Genomic DNA, 17,044 nt, shown 5'->3' with positions numbered 1-17,044 from the left:
AAGTGGGTGATCACTTTGGGCTGCTGAGTTATTGCTTTATCTGGAAACCGAGCAGAGAGAATCCGTTTCCCTTAGAGATTTTTCGCTGGCTGGTGTTCAGATCTATAAAGCTGCTTTATAAACATTCTGGATTCCTCTGCCCTCACTTTGGGCTCCTTATCTGGGAAGGATAAATAAGAGCTCAGCTGCCGCTAGAAGGCCTGTCACTGGGAGATCCAGAACTGCACTCGCTCCGCCTCCTCCAACCAGGTGCCCCTCGGCTCTTCTGATGTGCTTGCTAGCAGGGGTGAAGCTGCTGCCCAAAACAAGCGGGTTGCAGAAGACGGCAGAGGCAAATAATAATGGCTGAGGTTGGCTTCCTTTTAGTCTAATGCTGGTTTTAAAAAATACTGAAAACTGCGCATCAGCTCAAAACTATAGCAGTTGAAGTTGCTTTAACCCCTTAATCATTCACACCTAAAAGGTAAAGGACCCCTGACCGTTAGGTCCAGTTGCAGACAACTCTGGAGTTGCGGCGCTCATCTTCTCGCTTTACTGGCCAGGGGAGCCGCATTTGTCCGCAGGCAGTTTTTCCAGGTCATGTGACCAGCATGACTAAGCCGCTTGTGGCGAAGCAGAGCAGCGCACGGAAATGCCATTTACCTTCCCGCCGGAGCAGTACCTATTTATCTACTTGCACTTTGACGTGCTTTTGAACTGCTAGGTCGGCAGGAGCAGGGGCCGAGGGGATTAGAATTGCCGACCTTCTGATCAGCAAGCCCTAGGCTCTGTGGTTTAGACCACAGCGCCACCCGCATTAATCATTCACACCTACTGGTTCTTAAATTGCCAATGTCACACCCCAACCATTAAGATTTGCATTCAGGTTTAAATCCTATTGATCCTATCTTACTTCCTCAAACTCAATGGGCTGACTAAGGATGGAGGATTTCTGTCCCATGTAGAACAACTCTGCCTTTGCAGGATGGATCTGGGGCTCAGAACTGATCCATTAATGGGTGCTTAGACGTCACTTGCAAGGTGCTGACTTTCACAATGCTGGTTTGGCTAAGCGACTCAGCTGGCTCCCTGCCTTGAGGCAGTCTTCAACAGTTCTGCTCAGCTTGGGATGCCAGTCCTCTCTCTGTCTCTTTCTGTCATTCTCTCCCTCTCTTGGTAGCCCCCCCCCCTCCATTATCTTTCTCCCTGCTACTTCAGCTGCTGGAAGGGGGGGAGTAGCAAATTATTGTATGTCTCAAGTTGGAGTTGAAGGTGGTTGCTAATCTTTTCTACAGCACTTAATGCTTTGCTACAGCACCTTAATGCAATAGAATTCCTTCACTGAACATTTTCTGTGCTTATTTTGCAGGCACATGTATATTTTGTTGGGTGAAATGAAGCCCCCATTGTGCTTCCAACTTCCCGATACATATACATCACATGTCCATGTAATGAAAGGCTTTGTGTTAGGCACTTAATACACATGGTGATTTATGTACATTTGCGCACTGTTTCCTACACAGAAGGACTTTAGATTGGCAGTGCCCTCTTGCGCACAGTGTTGTGTGTGTGCACACCCACCCACCCACCCACACACCCAACATCCTCCAGGGCTAATCCTGGTTTCTTGTTGCTTGGCTGCGACAGCCAATACTACCCATTCATAAGCCGCACATGCAGAATGCAGATGCTTAAAGGTGAGTTGTGTTCTCCACAGCCACCTGCCACCCCTCTCTTTTCAAATCCCCTCTGAGCACATCTGCTGTAAAGGGGAGGTTCAGCTGAAGGTGTAGAAAGCTGCCACCAAATGTTTTCAGTCAAGCTGGGCTAACAGGCAAGGTACTGAAAACAGCGCTGTTGTGCCTCTTTCGTAGGAACAGCGCACTCCATTTACATTGAACAGGGAAGCTCTCAGAGCAACCTTCAGTGATGTGTTAAGATATTCTTGATTGCTTCTTTCTGGTTCTGTGTCTTGAGTCCTGGCTGGGCATTGTTCATCTTTCCAGTCTCCATTCCTTTAGCCTTACCCCCTGGAGCCATCAGTTCCTTGTAAAGACAAACATGTTCTCCAAGCAATCATCCCGGTAGCTCAGCAATCCGCTCACCTGATATGTCTTCCTGAATCAAGGAGGGGTAGGATTAAAATACACGGCCTAGCTGCTGCCCCCCCCCCAAACAAATGCCACTTATACATAAGATTGCATTCTGGTACTCTTCACTTACCTAGATTTGATGCCCGAAGAGGGCAAGGTGTGATCTCAAATCTGTGCCTGGGATTGTGAATAAGGAAGCAAGGGGTGTCTTTGTGGAATGTCCTTCCTTCTGCAACAGCCACAAGTATCTTTAGACAACTTGAGCCATAAGATTCAACCCTGTTTTTACATGATTGAGTCTTATGATTTCTGCTTTATTCACTTCTATATGGTTTTATGAGTTTTTATATTGCTGTGCTAAAAAAAAAAAAAAAAAAAGTTTTTATATTGCTGTGCTGAGGGACGCAGGTGGCGCTGTGGGTTAAAGCCTCAGCGCCTAGGACTTGCCGATCGAAAGGTCGGCGGTTCGAATCCCCGCGGCGGGGTGCGCTCCTGCTGCTCGGTCCCAGCGCCTGCCAACCTAGCAGTTCGAAAGCACCTCCGGGTGCAAGTAGATAAATAGGGACCGCTTACCAGCGGGAAGGTAAACGGCGTTCCGTGTGCGGCTCTGGCTCGCCAGAGCAGCGATGTCACGCTGGCCACGTGACCCGGAAGTGTCTCCGGACAGCGCTGGCCCCTGGCCTCTTAAGTGAGATGGGCGCACAACCCCAGAGTCTGTCAAGACTGGCCCATACGGGCAGGGGTACCTTTACCTTATATTGCTGTGCTACTGGTTTTAGGTTGTGGTTCTGTTTTAATTATATACTGTTTGTATTTTAGACTATGCACTCATTAGAGATATTAAGCGATATAGAAATGCTTTTAAATAAACAAACAAATATTTTTCTAGAATCCATCGGTAGATCATGAGACTTAATCTCATGGGTCTGAGCCCCACACTGGGGGAAAGATTCCTGCACTGCAGGGGGCTGGACTAGATCAGTGTTCCTTAACCTTTTTCCAACCGTGACCCCTTTTTGACCTTGTTTCCTTCCTGTGGCCCCCTGTCCTACCGGTAGAAATGTTTTGTTTGTAAATAGAACATGTTTTATTTATAATTTTTATAATGTATGCAAAATACAATTACATCAAAATTGATTTCTCAATCAATGCGACCCTTGTGCTTGGTGACAAGAAAAAAGGCTTCTTTATATCCGGTTATATTGCTGTGAGGGATACCCACAGATCACCTCCTTTCACAGTAATACTTGCACAAAGAAACAGCCCCCCCCCAGTAACCCTGCTGCCCCCACGCACCTTGCCCGTGACAAAGGAGATGCAGGCAGCATGGAGTGCGAAAATGGGAGGGAGAAGGAAGAGGAAGGAACGTTGCTGCAAAGTGTGCATGGTGCTCCACCCACTGGAAAGCACGGTCACTTTCTCTTCACTCTACTCTGTTTTCTCTTTTCTTCACTTCTCTGTTTTCTGTTTTCTGTTTTCTTTTCTCAGTTACTTCTGTGTTTTCTTCACTTCTCACTTCCCACTGTGGCCCCCTAGTCTCGTGCCGTTGCCCCCCCCATTTGTGTGTTTTTCACCTATGCCCCCCTTGGGCCAGCTCTACAATTCTATGGTTCTGTGTGGTCCTTTTATTCCTTTCCCCAAATCAATAATTGCTAGGGAAGGTGGGCCTCAAGAGAACTTCCTCTAAGCACAACTCCTCTACTCCTGTGCAAATTGTGGATGGTGGTGGGTAGGACCAGAACTCAGTGCACACCCCGTGGCCCAGATTTTACTCTCAGCAACTCAGACAAGAGGCTCTCAGGCACCCAGACTGGGAAGGTGGCTGCAGCTGATGAGATTTGTAGTCCAAAGTATCTGGATGGCACCAGCTTGAGAACGACTGGAGGAGCTAGGCCAATGACCTGACTTAGCACACAGCAGATTCCTCTTTTAAGAGGCATTTGCTTCCACACATTCAAAGGTGTGTCCCAACTATGACTAATGGAAGCTGATTTTTGAAATGCACAAAGGCGTAAATCCCCACTGGTCCCTTTCTACAATACAGAGGTTCAGGGTCAGTGCAGGGAGAAGGAAGAAATCAAAGAAACCTGGAGAGGTGTGGGTGTGCGTGGGTGTTGGCATCCATTTCAGCTTCACATACAGAAAATCTGCTGTACCAGGTCTCAGGCTCGCACTATCTTCTTGAATGGTGGTGCCTGTCATTTCCATCTTCCTCTCACCTCATCTCTTCCCAGCAACCTAAGATGAAACACCCCCCCACCCCCCACTGTCCTGGACAAAACTCAGGCCACAGTTATTGTGCCCATCAATAATTAAGCTGTACATATCTGTTGGTTGTGACAGCAAGTGGCATTGCAGGATGGAGTTTGCTTGTCTTTCTCCCCTTTGTCCAGCTTGTCTGTTGGAACAGTGTGTTCATCTGTGTGTGTGTGTGTGTGTGTGTGTGTGCGCGCGCGTGCACATGCATGCGTGCGTGCGCTCACATTCCCACTCTGCTTCTGCCTTAATTGCTTATGACACTGTTAAATATGGATCTTGGTCTCTTTCCAAGGGTACCCCAGCCGAAGTGCTGTACAAAGGAACCATTACCAGGATAATCGGAGAAGACAGCCCCAGCAGAGCGGAGAAAGTGAGAGAGGACGCCTTGCCCAAGGGACACGTCATTTACGAGGGGAAGAAGGGACATGTCCTGACCTACGATGGTGAGTCAAAATTCCTCTCTGGCACCACTTGTGAGAGAAGGCTTTGCATGACGGAGCCAGTAGCATCCCTTGAAAATGAGGCAGGATATGTTATATAGGAGTGGCAAAGGGGTTAGTAATATTAGCCCAGCTCAGACATAACACTAAGGTGTGCTTGAGTTTCTTGCTCAAACCCTCCCTTCTCCCTCAACTAGTGCTATAAGAGGAGATTGGAAGTTTCTGCTTCCAGTTAAAATTATAACTTTGGTTTGTCAGTATATCTGGCAAAGACAAACTCTGGCGTTTTCTAAAGTATTGTTTATTCAAACAAGCCAAGATCAACCCATGGTTTCCAGTCCCAACTTATTTCAATACACCATGGTTTAGAGACTAACCACATTTCACAGTCCAGACATATCAACAGACTGTATTTCACTTAAACCAGGGAGAGATTATTTCTAATCTGCTCATAAGGCTCCTGCTGTGGTTTAGTGTTATGTCTGAATCAGAACAGTGTGATTTTTTGGAGAACCTATTGACATACCCATTATAGAGAAGCCCCTTCCAAGCACAGGAAAGAAACCTTTGGGGCCTAGTGTGCCTACATGGCTTTGTTTTCAGAAAGCTTAGCAGTCATTTGAGCGTGTGCATTTCCTGCCTCTTTCCTCTTTGACTGAACTTTGAAGCAGACCACAAAGGAGCCCAGCAGGTCAGAAGCAGCAGAGGGAATTAATCAAACCTCACCTAGCAGGCTGCAGTACGGGGGCAGATGGGCCACGGGAACCTCTCCTGCCCACTTGTTTCTCATGCTTCCATTAAGCTGCAAAAGGTAGAGAGAACGGTCCTGTGGTGACCAGGCATAGCAGGATTGCCTGCTTCCCTATAATTCTGCTGACAGGCCTTGTAAGGTCATGCCTAATGGAAGTCATTTACAAGAGCCAGAGGCAAGTATAGTTCTGGTCAGAGTGAAGCCAGGGCAGTCAACCAACATTTGGCAGGTTAGGCTGAGAGAGTGGGCTGCTTCTTGATTTGCCCCAGTTGGCAGACTACTCGATGAATGGGATAAACCTTGCAGGCCATATTTTGGGCCCAACAGTGCGAGTGCTAGGGCTGCAGAATATGCAGATTGGCAATGGTGTGTGATGTCAAATGCCTTGCCTGACCTGGAAGCATGGCAAGATGCAGCTGTGATTTGATGAATATCTGTTTTAATGGACTGCATCGCTTTTTGTGCTGAGCACAGTTGAGAGGTAAGAGCCAGATCCTAATCTGTGTCGCCCCATATGCCCTTCTGCATCTCTCTCACAAATCAGCAGCTGCACCATGCCTATAGGTTACACATCACTCCGAATGGATGGCTTCCTTTCCCAGTAACATTTTTCCCATCTGCCTCCACTTGTCTTTGCTCCAGAGCTAAAGCCAGGCCATGTGAACAGCACTGCCATGTTGGCTGCCAAAGGAGAAGGGTCGGCTTTTAGACCTTTGTTGTGGGCCTGTATCCTCACCTGGAGAAGAGGATTGTCAAGGGTCCTAATAATATAATAATAATAATAATAATTTATTATTTATACCCCGCCCATCTGGCTGGGTTTCCCCAGCCACTCTGGACGGCTTCCAACAGAGACAGTCTGCAGACAGGTAGGGTCTCAGCCTGCGTACCAGATGGAGCTGATAAACAGCTGCCCTGGACACAGAATTGACCTGCGCCTCCATGGACAGCCGTGAGTCCAAAATGGCTCCCAGGCTGTGCAGCTGGGCCTTAGCTTTTCTGCTGTGGACTTCATGCATGTGGGTTGTGAGTGTCGATCTGGCCACTGTCACCCCAGCTGTACTTTGGGATTCCTAGCAAAGTCTGTGCAGCATTTCCTGCAAGGTGGCACCATTGTTTGTGTGTGTACTTAAAGCTACTAATCCAGGGGTGGAGACCCTGTTACCCAGGGTTCCTTTGGGGCAAAAGGGCAGGATACAGGCTAAATAAATAATAAAATAAATAATAGCAGCTGCTCTTTCCAGGAACAGTCTGCTATTTAAAGCTCTGTGTCTGAGCATTTTTCTTCTTTTTCTTCTTTTGCTCCAGAGCTTTCCCTGCAAAAACCAACTCTTTAAAACTGAATCGGAGCAAACAGTTATCCACAGAGAACCTGAATTGACATTTGCTCTGATTCAGCTTTGAGCGGGATTTCGTGGAGAAAGCTCAGGCAAAAAACCAAAACCCAACCCACAACCACTGGAGCGTGAAAGTGAAGACCTCTGCCTGGAAAGAGCAGGGCAAAGTAATTGTGGATAAGCATTTAAAGTATACATCACCCTCTTTTCAGGGAAATTATTGGCATCATGTATAAGGCATCTTTTATTCCTCTTCCTTTCTTGCCTTTTAACTTTTCCCCAACCAGATAGCAAGTGTTGAACAAAAGACTTGGCCAAGAGTTACCCAAAAATCTCTTGGCAGAGTCAACATGGATAAAAACAGTTTAGGTATCTTTCCTGGTGGGTGGTTTTTGCTGAAACAAGGGTGAGTAACACCAGCCTGTTGGGCCACATGGACACTGGCTCTTCAGAGGAAGAAAATCTCAGTTGGATTTTTAAAAAGAAAGACATTGAAATCTGAAAGTCCTCTTTGGAATTTTAGCAAAGTCTGTAAGGACGGAAGTGTCGAATCGAGAAAGGGAGAAGCTTAAAAATAAATAAATCTGTGATTGAGTTCTGGTGGAGAGGAAGGGGGGAGCACTGTCAACACATTGATGCCACAGAGATACTTGCCAAGAAAAGAGCTCTAATGAGGCAAAAGCTTGCAGTGTCTGTAAGCTGAATTGCAGAAGATTGGTTATTCTTATTGCTAATAGCTCTTCTGTGGGGAAGGGAAATGTTTACAGAATCCTTTTCTTTCTCTTTTTGCCCCCCTTTCCCATAAACATGCTCGGGAGCAGAGGGAGAAAAGAGGAGCACAGATGTTTGTTGATGACAGGATGTAGGAATGCACATACACACCCCGCGTGTTTCAAAACTCAGCTCCTTTAAACTCTGACTGCATGACTTGAGCCTGTTAAAAGCAGGAAGAATTGGCAACTTGGGCAGAAATTTCATTTTTATGACCCCAAATAGCTTACTTCCACACACCCATATCTTGTTTGGTTGCTGGGTGAGAGGGGAAGCAAAGGGTGGTATTCAGGACCAGCCCAACTCAGAGTAGCCTTCACTCTGATGGACCAGTGGCCTGACTCAGGGGCACCTTCCTTCATTTCAGTGTTCCTATGATGTAATGGTCTGCACTCTTGTTATGCCACACATGCGAACACATGGCCCCTTTCAGTAGCTATTGCAGAAAAGATCTATACAGCTTTTTCAACTTGGGAGGAGTTTTTAGAGTAGTTTTCAAGGTTTGCTTGGGGTTACCACTGCTGGGTCTCTGCCAGTTGTCTCTCGTAAGATGGATAAAGACTGTAGTACCATCTGTGCAGCAAATCTGAACTTCTATAAATAAGAATGGTTATCTGAATTGGTCTCACGGAAGGGAAGCAAAGAGTTCGGAACTTGTACAGAGATAAGATTCCCTTGCATGAGGTTTGGATATCAGGCGCAGCAGATGTCTTGCTATCATTCTGGTCTCTGGCTGCACAGCATGTTCCCGGCACTGGCCTCTCTCTTTGTAGTCCCCCCCCCTTTGTTCTGCTATTTTTCCTCCTCAAATTTCGTCCTTCAGCTTTTTAAGCTTGGAGCGTTGTAGCCCATCTGTTGGTTCAAATTTGGGGGCGGAGGGGGAGAAATGCAGGTTCCCCCTTTGCGTTCAGGTTGATATGGAGTGATTCTGAGTTGTCTTTTCTCCACAGATTGATGAGCAGTATGCGGGGGTTGGGGAGATCTTAAAGGAGTCCATAAAGAAAATAAGGGAGGGCCACTATATTCACAAAGGGCTACTTCTAGAGAAGAAAGCAAAGGCGAAGGCAAATTCTGCCAGGCCTGGATTTGACTTGCAGTATTCTGCTGGCTAGAGACAGGCACTAGGGAAGTTTGGGGGTGAATCTCAGCACAAGGCCACCAAATTTGGAATTGCAAGTTGGGAGGGAAAACATGACTTGGTTCCCGGGAATTGACTCCAAATTGGAATGTTTACAAAAGCTGCTGAGTTATGTTGGACTGCGGCCTCGGAGACTCCCCTCGGCCAAGGTCCTGCCTTAAGCATGAGCCGCAGTCTTGCAATCTTCCGCCTGGATGTTCATGCATCTCTTATTTTGCTTTCTTTTACCACTCCCCCTTCAGGTGGTGCTGTTGCACAGTGTCCCAAAGAGAACAGCAGAAACTCTGGAGCCCCACACGAGGCCATGGGCATCAAACGGACCTATGACATGATGGAAGGGAGAGGATCACGGGGTTTATCTGGGCGTGAGCTTCCATCTGCTAGCATCGAAGGTGGGCTTTCACAAACAATGTTGCATACAGTCAAGTCAAATTTGTATTGCTTGTCATCAGTTGCCCTTGCCGTGTTTTGGAAGGGGTGTAATGACAGGGCCCACAGGTTGCGTGGAGAAGGTCCCAAGTTCAGCCACTTACATCTCCAATTAAAATGATCACTGGGTAGCAGGTGACTGGGAAAACCCTCTCTGAGACCCTGGAGTGCTGTTGACGGTCACAGTGGACAGTAGGGGTTAGATGGACCAGTGGCCGGTCTCCATTTAAGGCAGCTTTTGTCCATTCATATGTACTCTCTCCAATGTATCAGGTTTCCAATAAAGGTGGCTGATGCCGCCTTCTCTGATGGCAGCATACGGACCACTCCATCCAAACATTCAGCGTTATGCATCTGTGTCCTTTAATCTGGTGCTGCTTTCTGTCTCTCAGAACTTATTTCATTCCTCTTGTTTCCTTTCATCTAAAATCAACCATTCAGAACGAAAGGGGAAGGGTTGGAGGAGAATGTTAATTTGGACATCCTACACAATAAGCCTCCATGCACATCAAACATGGGAATGTTTTATTGACCTTCAAGAGAAATCTGCTATCCATAAGATCTGAATATAACATCCCTGTTGATCCTGGGTTACCTATTTCCTTATTTCAGCTTGCGAAAAGACTGAAGAATCTCAATCAATTTTTAACTCTTATTTTGTAAGCTGGAATTTGCAGTCCCAAGATTTGTGTTTATTTATTAGTAAGCATTCTTGCCCACCCTTCACCATTGGGTTCCATGGCAGAATAGAGAAATAGAAAATAAAAACAAATAAAAGAATTGCAGTGATATAACGGCGTTTCCGTGTGCTGTGGTGGCTCGCCAGATGCAGCTTTGTCACGCTGGCCACGTGACCCGGAAGTGTCTCCGGACAGCGCTGGTCCCCGGCCTCTTAAGTGAAATGGGCGCACAACCCTAGAGTCTGTCAAGACTGGCCCGTACGGGCAGGAGTACCTTTACCTTTTTAATACATCAAAACCTTGAATGCATGCAAGGAAATGCATGTTAATAATGTGATTACATGGGCAATGTGTCTTTCCCAGTCCTAGTTAGGCCACTGGTGGAAGGACACCAGGTGACCTGCCCTTCTTCTTGTTGGCATCCATCTGTCTCGAGACAATGGAGTGTGCCTCCAGGGGTCAAACTGCTGCGCTAGCAGCCCCGAAGTGACCTCCTTGGTGCACAAGCCTGGGCAGTGTGTCTGGAGGTTCTGGGCTGCCCACATGACAAGCCTTGTTGATGTGGTCCAAAGGAAAGCAGAGCAAGAAGTTGGGCGCCAGCTTGGCTGCAGGAGTTGCTGGAAGGAGGTGTACAAGATGCCATCCAACCATCTTAGGGACTCCCCTCCGGATTTGTGTAGGATTAGCCTTTTCCTCTCCTGAAGATAGCCCACAAGGCAGCAAAGGTTTAGGATCAGAGTTTTCCTTCTCCTGGATGGGCTCCCTTCCCAGGTGGACAAGTCCCATCTCCCCCTCACTTCCCTCTGTAGCACATGCAGAAACTGCCTTCTTGACCACTGGACCCACTTTTGGCCCTGCGCTTATGGCTAAGTTATTTACACGTGTTCCCTTGCACCTTGAGAACGAGGCTTCTGTGCTGCTGGGGACCTTTGTGAAGGGGACCCCCACATTTCTTCATAATTAGAAGCAAGGTGCCTGTGTGCAGGTCTTCATAATTTGCTTGTGGTGCTTTCATGTGCTTAATAATGAGTGGGTTGGGTGGGGGCAGGAGACAGAAAGTAATAAAGGAACAAGCTGCAACTCCACGTTTGCCAGCCAGGTGCTTTCTAGATTCTTTGGAATGTGACATTCATCTGCCCCTGCCAGCAGGACCAAGAGGGCACCAGTTTGGAGACAGCTGGGCTAGTTTCCAAATTACAGTTCAATTAAAATGAAAAGGAAACACAGTGGAAACGAGGTGTAAAGGGAAGACCCTTCGTTCCAGTTATGCTGTCTGGCTTTTTGGTTATAGAAACTCTAGAAGTTCTCAGAGGGAACAGAGGAGCATAAAAAGCGCACATTTTGAAATGTCTTAATATGTTTCTTCTTTTGTGGGGGGCAACTCTAGGTCTAATGGGACGAGCCATCCCACCCGACCGCCACAGTCCCCTCAATTTGAAAGAACCGCATCACATCCGGGGCTCTATCACGCAAGGTAACGTGTAGCAAAGGGAGCGTGGAAATCTAACCTGGGTGCAGAACTTGTCAGCCTGTCATGCTGATAATCTCTTTTCTAATCCTAATTCAGTAGTTGTTTACTTTTCTGGCAACTGTTTTGGGTCCGGCAGTAGGTTGTCTGTCAGCCAAATCCAGCCTTCTGCCTATGACAGCTGAATCATCTCTTCAGGAGGATGAGGGACTTGTTGGGAGTTTGTGGGAAGTTCTGGGAGGAAAGGGATTCAGGAGAGACAAAGGGGGAGTTCAGCTGGTATGAGTTGCACTCACCCTGCATGTTTCCCGAATCCCCTTCCTCCCATAATAAAGCAGTCTGCCAATATGGGGCTTTCAGGCTCAGGAGGCTATAAATACAATGTCAACTAGTGAGAGTAAGGGGAAGAGGACTTTGTTCTCGGTCCCAGTCATGTGAAGACACTTTAAAGGGCTGTGCATAAATTTGGCATTGGGGTGGAGTCAATCTCATGACAGCCTCACCACAGTCTGACCTGCAGAGTGAATCAAGTCAATTCTGTGAGCTAGAAAAGTCTATGTAATGATGTAGGTCTTTGGGCTATGTTATCAAATTAGGCCTGGAAATTTTCATGGCATGTTTAGTGTTCCATTTTGTTTGTTGCCCACAGGGCTGCGCTTTGGCCTCTGGTCTTCAAGTATGGTCCTTTTGCAAATGAATTAGTTGAGTTGAAAATTGTGTGATGTGCTTCATCTGGAGGATAAAAGAGAGAATTGCAGAAGTTACTTTTCTGTAGGAAGTCCACTGATGGATTCTGTCTTTTGTTATGTTCCCCCAGGAATACCTCGATCTTACGTGGAAGCCTCCGAGGACTACCTCAGAAGAGAAGCTAAGCAGCTCAAGAGGGAAAGCACACCTCCGAGGGACTTATCCGAGGCCTACAAGGTCAGGCCTCATGAGAGCTTTACCCCGTTGAAAATGAAAGCAGTTCATGAAGGCCTTGTTGCCACTGTGAAGGAAGCAGGAAGGTCAATCCATGAGATTCCCAGGGAGGAGCTGAGGCGCACGCCTGACATCTCTCTGATGACGAGGCCTGTGAAGGAGGGCTCTATTACCCAGGTATCCACACGGTCCGCAACAGAGAGGCACTGGGGCAGGGAGGATGCTAAGACACAAGTGTCCTTCTCTGCTCAGTTGCTTAGGAGCTCCTGCTATTTGTAACTAGAGGCAGAGATTGGAATTGTCCACTTCCTGATGTTCTGGTCCTGCAAACGAGCCCAGGAGGCAAGGCAGCAAACCAGGCTGGTTGTCTCAGCACTATGGAGAACTCCTAGTGAGGGTTGGTGGTGAACTAAGGCCTTCTGGGCCTCTGCCTCTGTCCCATCTCTCCTATGCTGCACACTCCTTCTGCACACTAGAATCTTGCTTAGGGGTCAAGCTGTAATTTTTTGTTTGGACTGCAAATATTTCCATCCTAGGACTTTTGGGTGGATATAAATACTTTAAATAATAAATACATTAACACTCTGACCTGAGGTTGGGCACTTATCCTGCACTCTTATGACCTTCAGCCTATAGCATTGGACTGACAAGGTGGTGTGGGAGGCACTAGTTTGCTCAGGCCTAGTGGGAAGTGCCCTTGGGGGTCCAGTTTCAGGGGCCCTGGTGCTGTGGGATCTGCAGTCAGTAGCACTATAGCTTCTGACTTGGGGTTCTAGTCAGTGGTGAACTCCGGAGTCTTGACATCTGCTTTGAAATAACCACCATTCGTCATTGCTTGGTCATGCTGTATTGTTTTTAACACTTGATTGGAAGCTGCCCAGAGTGGCTGGGGAAACTCAGCCAGATGGGCAGGGTATAAATAATTTATTATTATTATTATTATTATTATTATTATTATTATTATTATTATTTCCAAACAGAGGGTGCTAGTTAGTTAAAACAAGCCAGGATAGGAAGCCACTGATTTATCTCAGCACTGCACCTAAAATTGGGTCATGGAGTTGTTCCAAGGCTACAAAGTAAGAGCATGGCCATAGAGTGATTTGAACCCAGGTCTTGCTCTTTAGTTCTCCTAGTTGAGCCTCTGCTACAAGTTTCAAGCAAAATACCCAAGCAGATCCAGATTCATTTAATGATGAGTCAGCTTTTGGCTCATGTCTCCTGCGTGGGCTGATAAAATATTTGGATGGTTTCCATAGCAGCTATGCCGGGCCTCAGTGAGGGCTGTTTACAAATCTGCTTTGTTCCCATGGAGAGATGAGGTGGGTATGTCGATATTCCTTGAGAGTGACTAACCACTTTACCTCATGCCATATTTTTGGGATGTGTGAATTAAGCATCCTGCCTCAAATGGTACCACCTGTTGTTATACAGAGCTGATTGTTTCCCCTTGGGAGAGGTGTCTCATTTAATGACCCAGAAGACCCTTTGCTCCCAGGCCAGCAGATCTATGGTTTTGCCTAGCAGTCCCTCTCGCCACTCCCTGCCAATCACACATTATGTCCTGCCCTAGAGGAAGAATGAAATATATGTCCTTCTCTTCTTAACACTAAGGTTTCTGCTTACTTTATTGGTAGCTAATGGTGAACAAACCTATTGGTTGGTATAAATCATTCAGGTGGTAAGTGACCACCAGTTGTGAGGTAGAGTGGTGATTTCAGTGTTCCTAGTCATGGATTCCTCACTGGACATCTTTCCTTCAAAGCCAGTTTGACCATTGCTTCTGATCTTTCCTTGCAATGTGGAGCTGTAGGAGAAACGTTGAATGTGTTTTTAGGTCCATTCTCAATTCATATGACATGATCATGGGGCCCAATGTGCTTGGTCTTTCATCTGCATAAGTGGATGCTCAATACAGATATCACACCAAACCATGGTTTGTGCTCACCATAGTTTAGAACCCAAGACATGGTTTGAGCTTCCAAATGTACGGGAAAACCAGGACATTCCAGTTGCTGTGATAACAGTGTGTTAATTTATGCATCTTGGTTTGTCATTTCAAACATCAAGTCAAAGCAGAGTTTGTTTATTGCAGGTATTCAGTGCTTTTTTTCTGGGGGGACGCAGTGGTACGCATACCCCTAAACATTTTGTGAATCTTAAGTTTGGCCTCATTCAGGGGCAGTATTTCAATATAAGTAGGAAAATGAGAGTACCCTGTCAGGGAACTGCCATCAGAGACTGGAGGGAAGGCTCCAGAGCGATGCCGGAGAGGGTCCCAGCAGGGAGAGAGGCAGCCCAGCTGCTGGGGAAGGAAATCACTACATACCCCTAAACATTTTTTACTAAAAAAGCACTGCAGGTATTTATACCTTTAGCCAGAAAGGCTCATAGACTCACTAACAAAAGCCAGTAGTGGGATAGTCCTGGCCCTCAATAAGCCTTTTTAAGCCTTTCAGTCTTAAAAAACAAACAAGCAAAAACCTTAGGAGAAGGGAATAGAGGGTTGAACTTCCTTAACCATTGTTCGGTGTGACATGTTCTTGTGGTTTGGTTTCTGTAGTCAATGGTTTGGTGCAATGAACTTACTGTATAGAACTACCTTTCTCAACCTTGGGTCCCCAGATGTTCTTGAACTACAGTTTCTATCATCCCTGATCACTGGCCATGCTGGCTAGAATTGATGGGAGTTGTAGTCCCAAAAACATCTAGGGACCCAAGGTTGAGAAAAGCTGGGCTGGAAGATGTACCAGAATCCTCTGCAACGTGACAGGTAATAGGGGTTCCATAGCAATGGCGTTAGTGCGGGAAAGTATTCCCAGAAAGTGGAAAATTTGAAAACAGATGGGAAAGAGCATCCAAAGGAAGCTGATGCTATTTATTTATTTAAATAATTTTTTTTATGCTCTTTAGCCAAAATGGGCTCCCAGATTGCTAAAAAAAAGATAACCCCTGCCCTCAAGCTTACAACATGACACAAAAAGAAAATGCATTATTGAAGGAGTAGGAGATAAACAAACTTTGGTACAAGTTCTTCTGATGACCAATTGGGGTGGAAAAGTTCACAGAGAGGAGGCACCAGAAGCTTCTGGTCTCTGCACTGTCGCCAGGGCAGCTGACCCGACATCCGTTCTCTGACCTCCATTGCCAAGGCCTGGTGGAATGGTGGCTGCCAGGGGACAGCAGTTGGTGGAGAGGGAAGCCTGACTTCTCAGCAGAGCAAATGGCAGCCCTGCATCCCATCCCATCCCATCCCTCCTCTGCTATAACCCGGTGGCCTCAATTTTCATACAGACTTGGCATACTGCAAATGGGAATTAACTGACAAAATAAACGAATCAGTGTGTCTCCCCCCCCTTCATCTGTCGAAACGAAGCCTAGAATGCCAGCGGCAGCCTCAGAAAGCCATTTGTGACCTTCCGTGCTGCTGTCCTTTTCCTGCCAGCTTGCTGACCTTTCTCTCTTGTCTCCCACCTTGTCCCCCCAGGGAACCCCGCTGAAATATGACAGCAACGCTTCGGCAAGTGCCAAAAAGCATGATGTCCGTTCCATTATTGGAAGCCCGGGGAGGACTTTTCATCCCCTGCATTCCCTGGATGTCATGCAGGACCCAAGGACTCTGGAAAGAGCTTACGGGGAGAGTTTAAAAAGTGCTTACGAGGAGAGTTTGAAAAGCAGGCCCAGCCCAGTGACAAACTCTGGCGGCTCCATCACCAGAGGAGCCCCTGTGATCGTGCCTGAAGCAGGGAAACCTCGCCACAGCCCTCTTGCCTATGAGGACCACCAGGCAGCCCATGGGACGGCTTTCAGCAGTCACTTGCACCGAGGGTCCCCAGTCTCCACGAGGGAGCCAAGCGCCAGGCAGCATGAAGGTCAGTGGTCCTCTTTCGCTGGATTAGGGGGATTAGGGGGCTTCTTCAGGTTGTACTTTTCAGGCAGGTTGTGAGGCACCGGGACCAGGGACATGTCTAGGGATGAGCTTATGGGGCACAGGCCCCAGACATTCTTTTAAGAGCCCTGAATGTTTCTTGGTTAATATTGAATTCAAGGAGAATTGAACCAGAGGTAATTAGGTTTACAGGGTAGGATATTTGGGGAAATAAATTAACTAATTATGGCTTAGGGGGTAACAAATAGGGGTAATTGAAGGAAATTCAATTTATCTGGAGCAGGGTTGTTTGGGACATTAATTGGGGTAAATGAATGAAAAAGGAACTGGTTTTGGTTGATCTGTGGTGCAGTGCAGATTAATTGAATAGCTTATCTGGGGTGATTTGAATGAGGAATTAGTTAGCATACAGCCTTCTGTGGCATTTAGGTCCAGGCATTAAAGCCCAAGTTTGCATATATACATATTTAATTAGCACATGCAAATCAGCAGTAGATCTGTCCATACCACCATGATAACTTTCAAGAGGAAAGTTGCCCCTTTTGCTGCTGCTTTTTAGCCCTGTTTGGCCAGCGGGTGGTCACTGCAGATTCCACCTGCTTTTGAGGAAGCTGTCAGTCATATTAGAAGAGCCTGCTTCTACTCCCAGAGTTGCATGATCCACTTCTGCAGAAACAGGGAGACTTCATTATGTCAGCCTATTTTTTTCTTCCAGACTTGACCAATGCATTTTAAAAAGATGAGCACGGTTATTCTCCCTATGAATACAGTCTTTATGCCTTTTAGTTTGTGACATCCCCCTTGCCTTAAGAGAATCAACATATTTGTTAAATGAAGTATCTTGTTCATTTCTAAGAACAGAAGATTCTCTTGGCTGGCCTTTATGTAA

At 46.8% G+C, this 17,044-nt stretch overlaps 1 protein-coding gene across 24 annotated transcripts in view; it reads left to right on the top strand.

Moving 5' to 3' along the window:
* NCOR2 (nuclear receptor corepressor 2) overlaps positions 1–17,044 on the top strand; it is a 352,014-nt gene that overhangs the window by 298,354 nt on the left and 36,616 nt on the right. For 23 of the 24 annotated variants that reach the window (XM_079957706.1, XM_079957722.1, XM_079957718.1 and 20 more), the window contains 5 exons: positions 4,624–4,774; positions 9,011–9,160; positions 11,265–11,351; positions 12,163–12,443; positions 15,754–16,138. In XM_079957706.1, coding sequence (XP_079813832.1) covers positions 4,624–4,774; positions 9,011–9,160; positions 11,265–11,351; positions 12,163–12,443; positions 15,754–16,138 — 1,054 coding nt within the window. The remainder of the gene's footprint in view (positions 1–4,623; positions 4,775–9,010; positions 9,161–11,264; positions 11,352–12,162; positions 12,444–15,753; positions 16,139–17,044) is intronic. The other variant, XM_079957710.1, reaches the window with a different exon arrangement.

The sequence above is a fragment of the Podarcis cretensis genome (assembly GCF_951804945.1).
Source record: "Podarcis cretensis genome assembly, chromosome: 16".
Taxonomy (NCBI): Eukaryota; Metazoa; Chordata; class Lepidosauria; order Squamata; family Lacertidae; genus Podarcis; species Podarcis cretensis.
The sequence above is the reverse complement of the archived record's forward strand: the minus strand, read 5'-3'. Positions and strand labels throughout refer to the sequence as shown.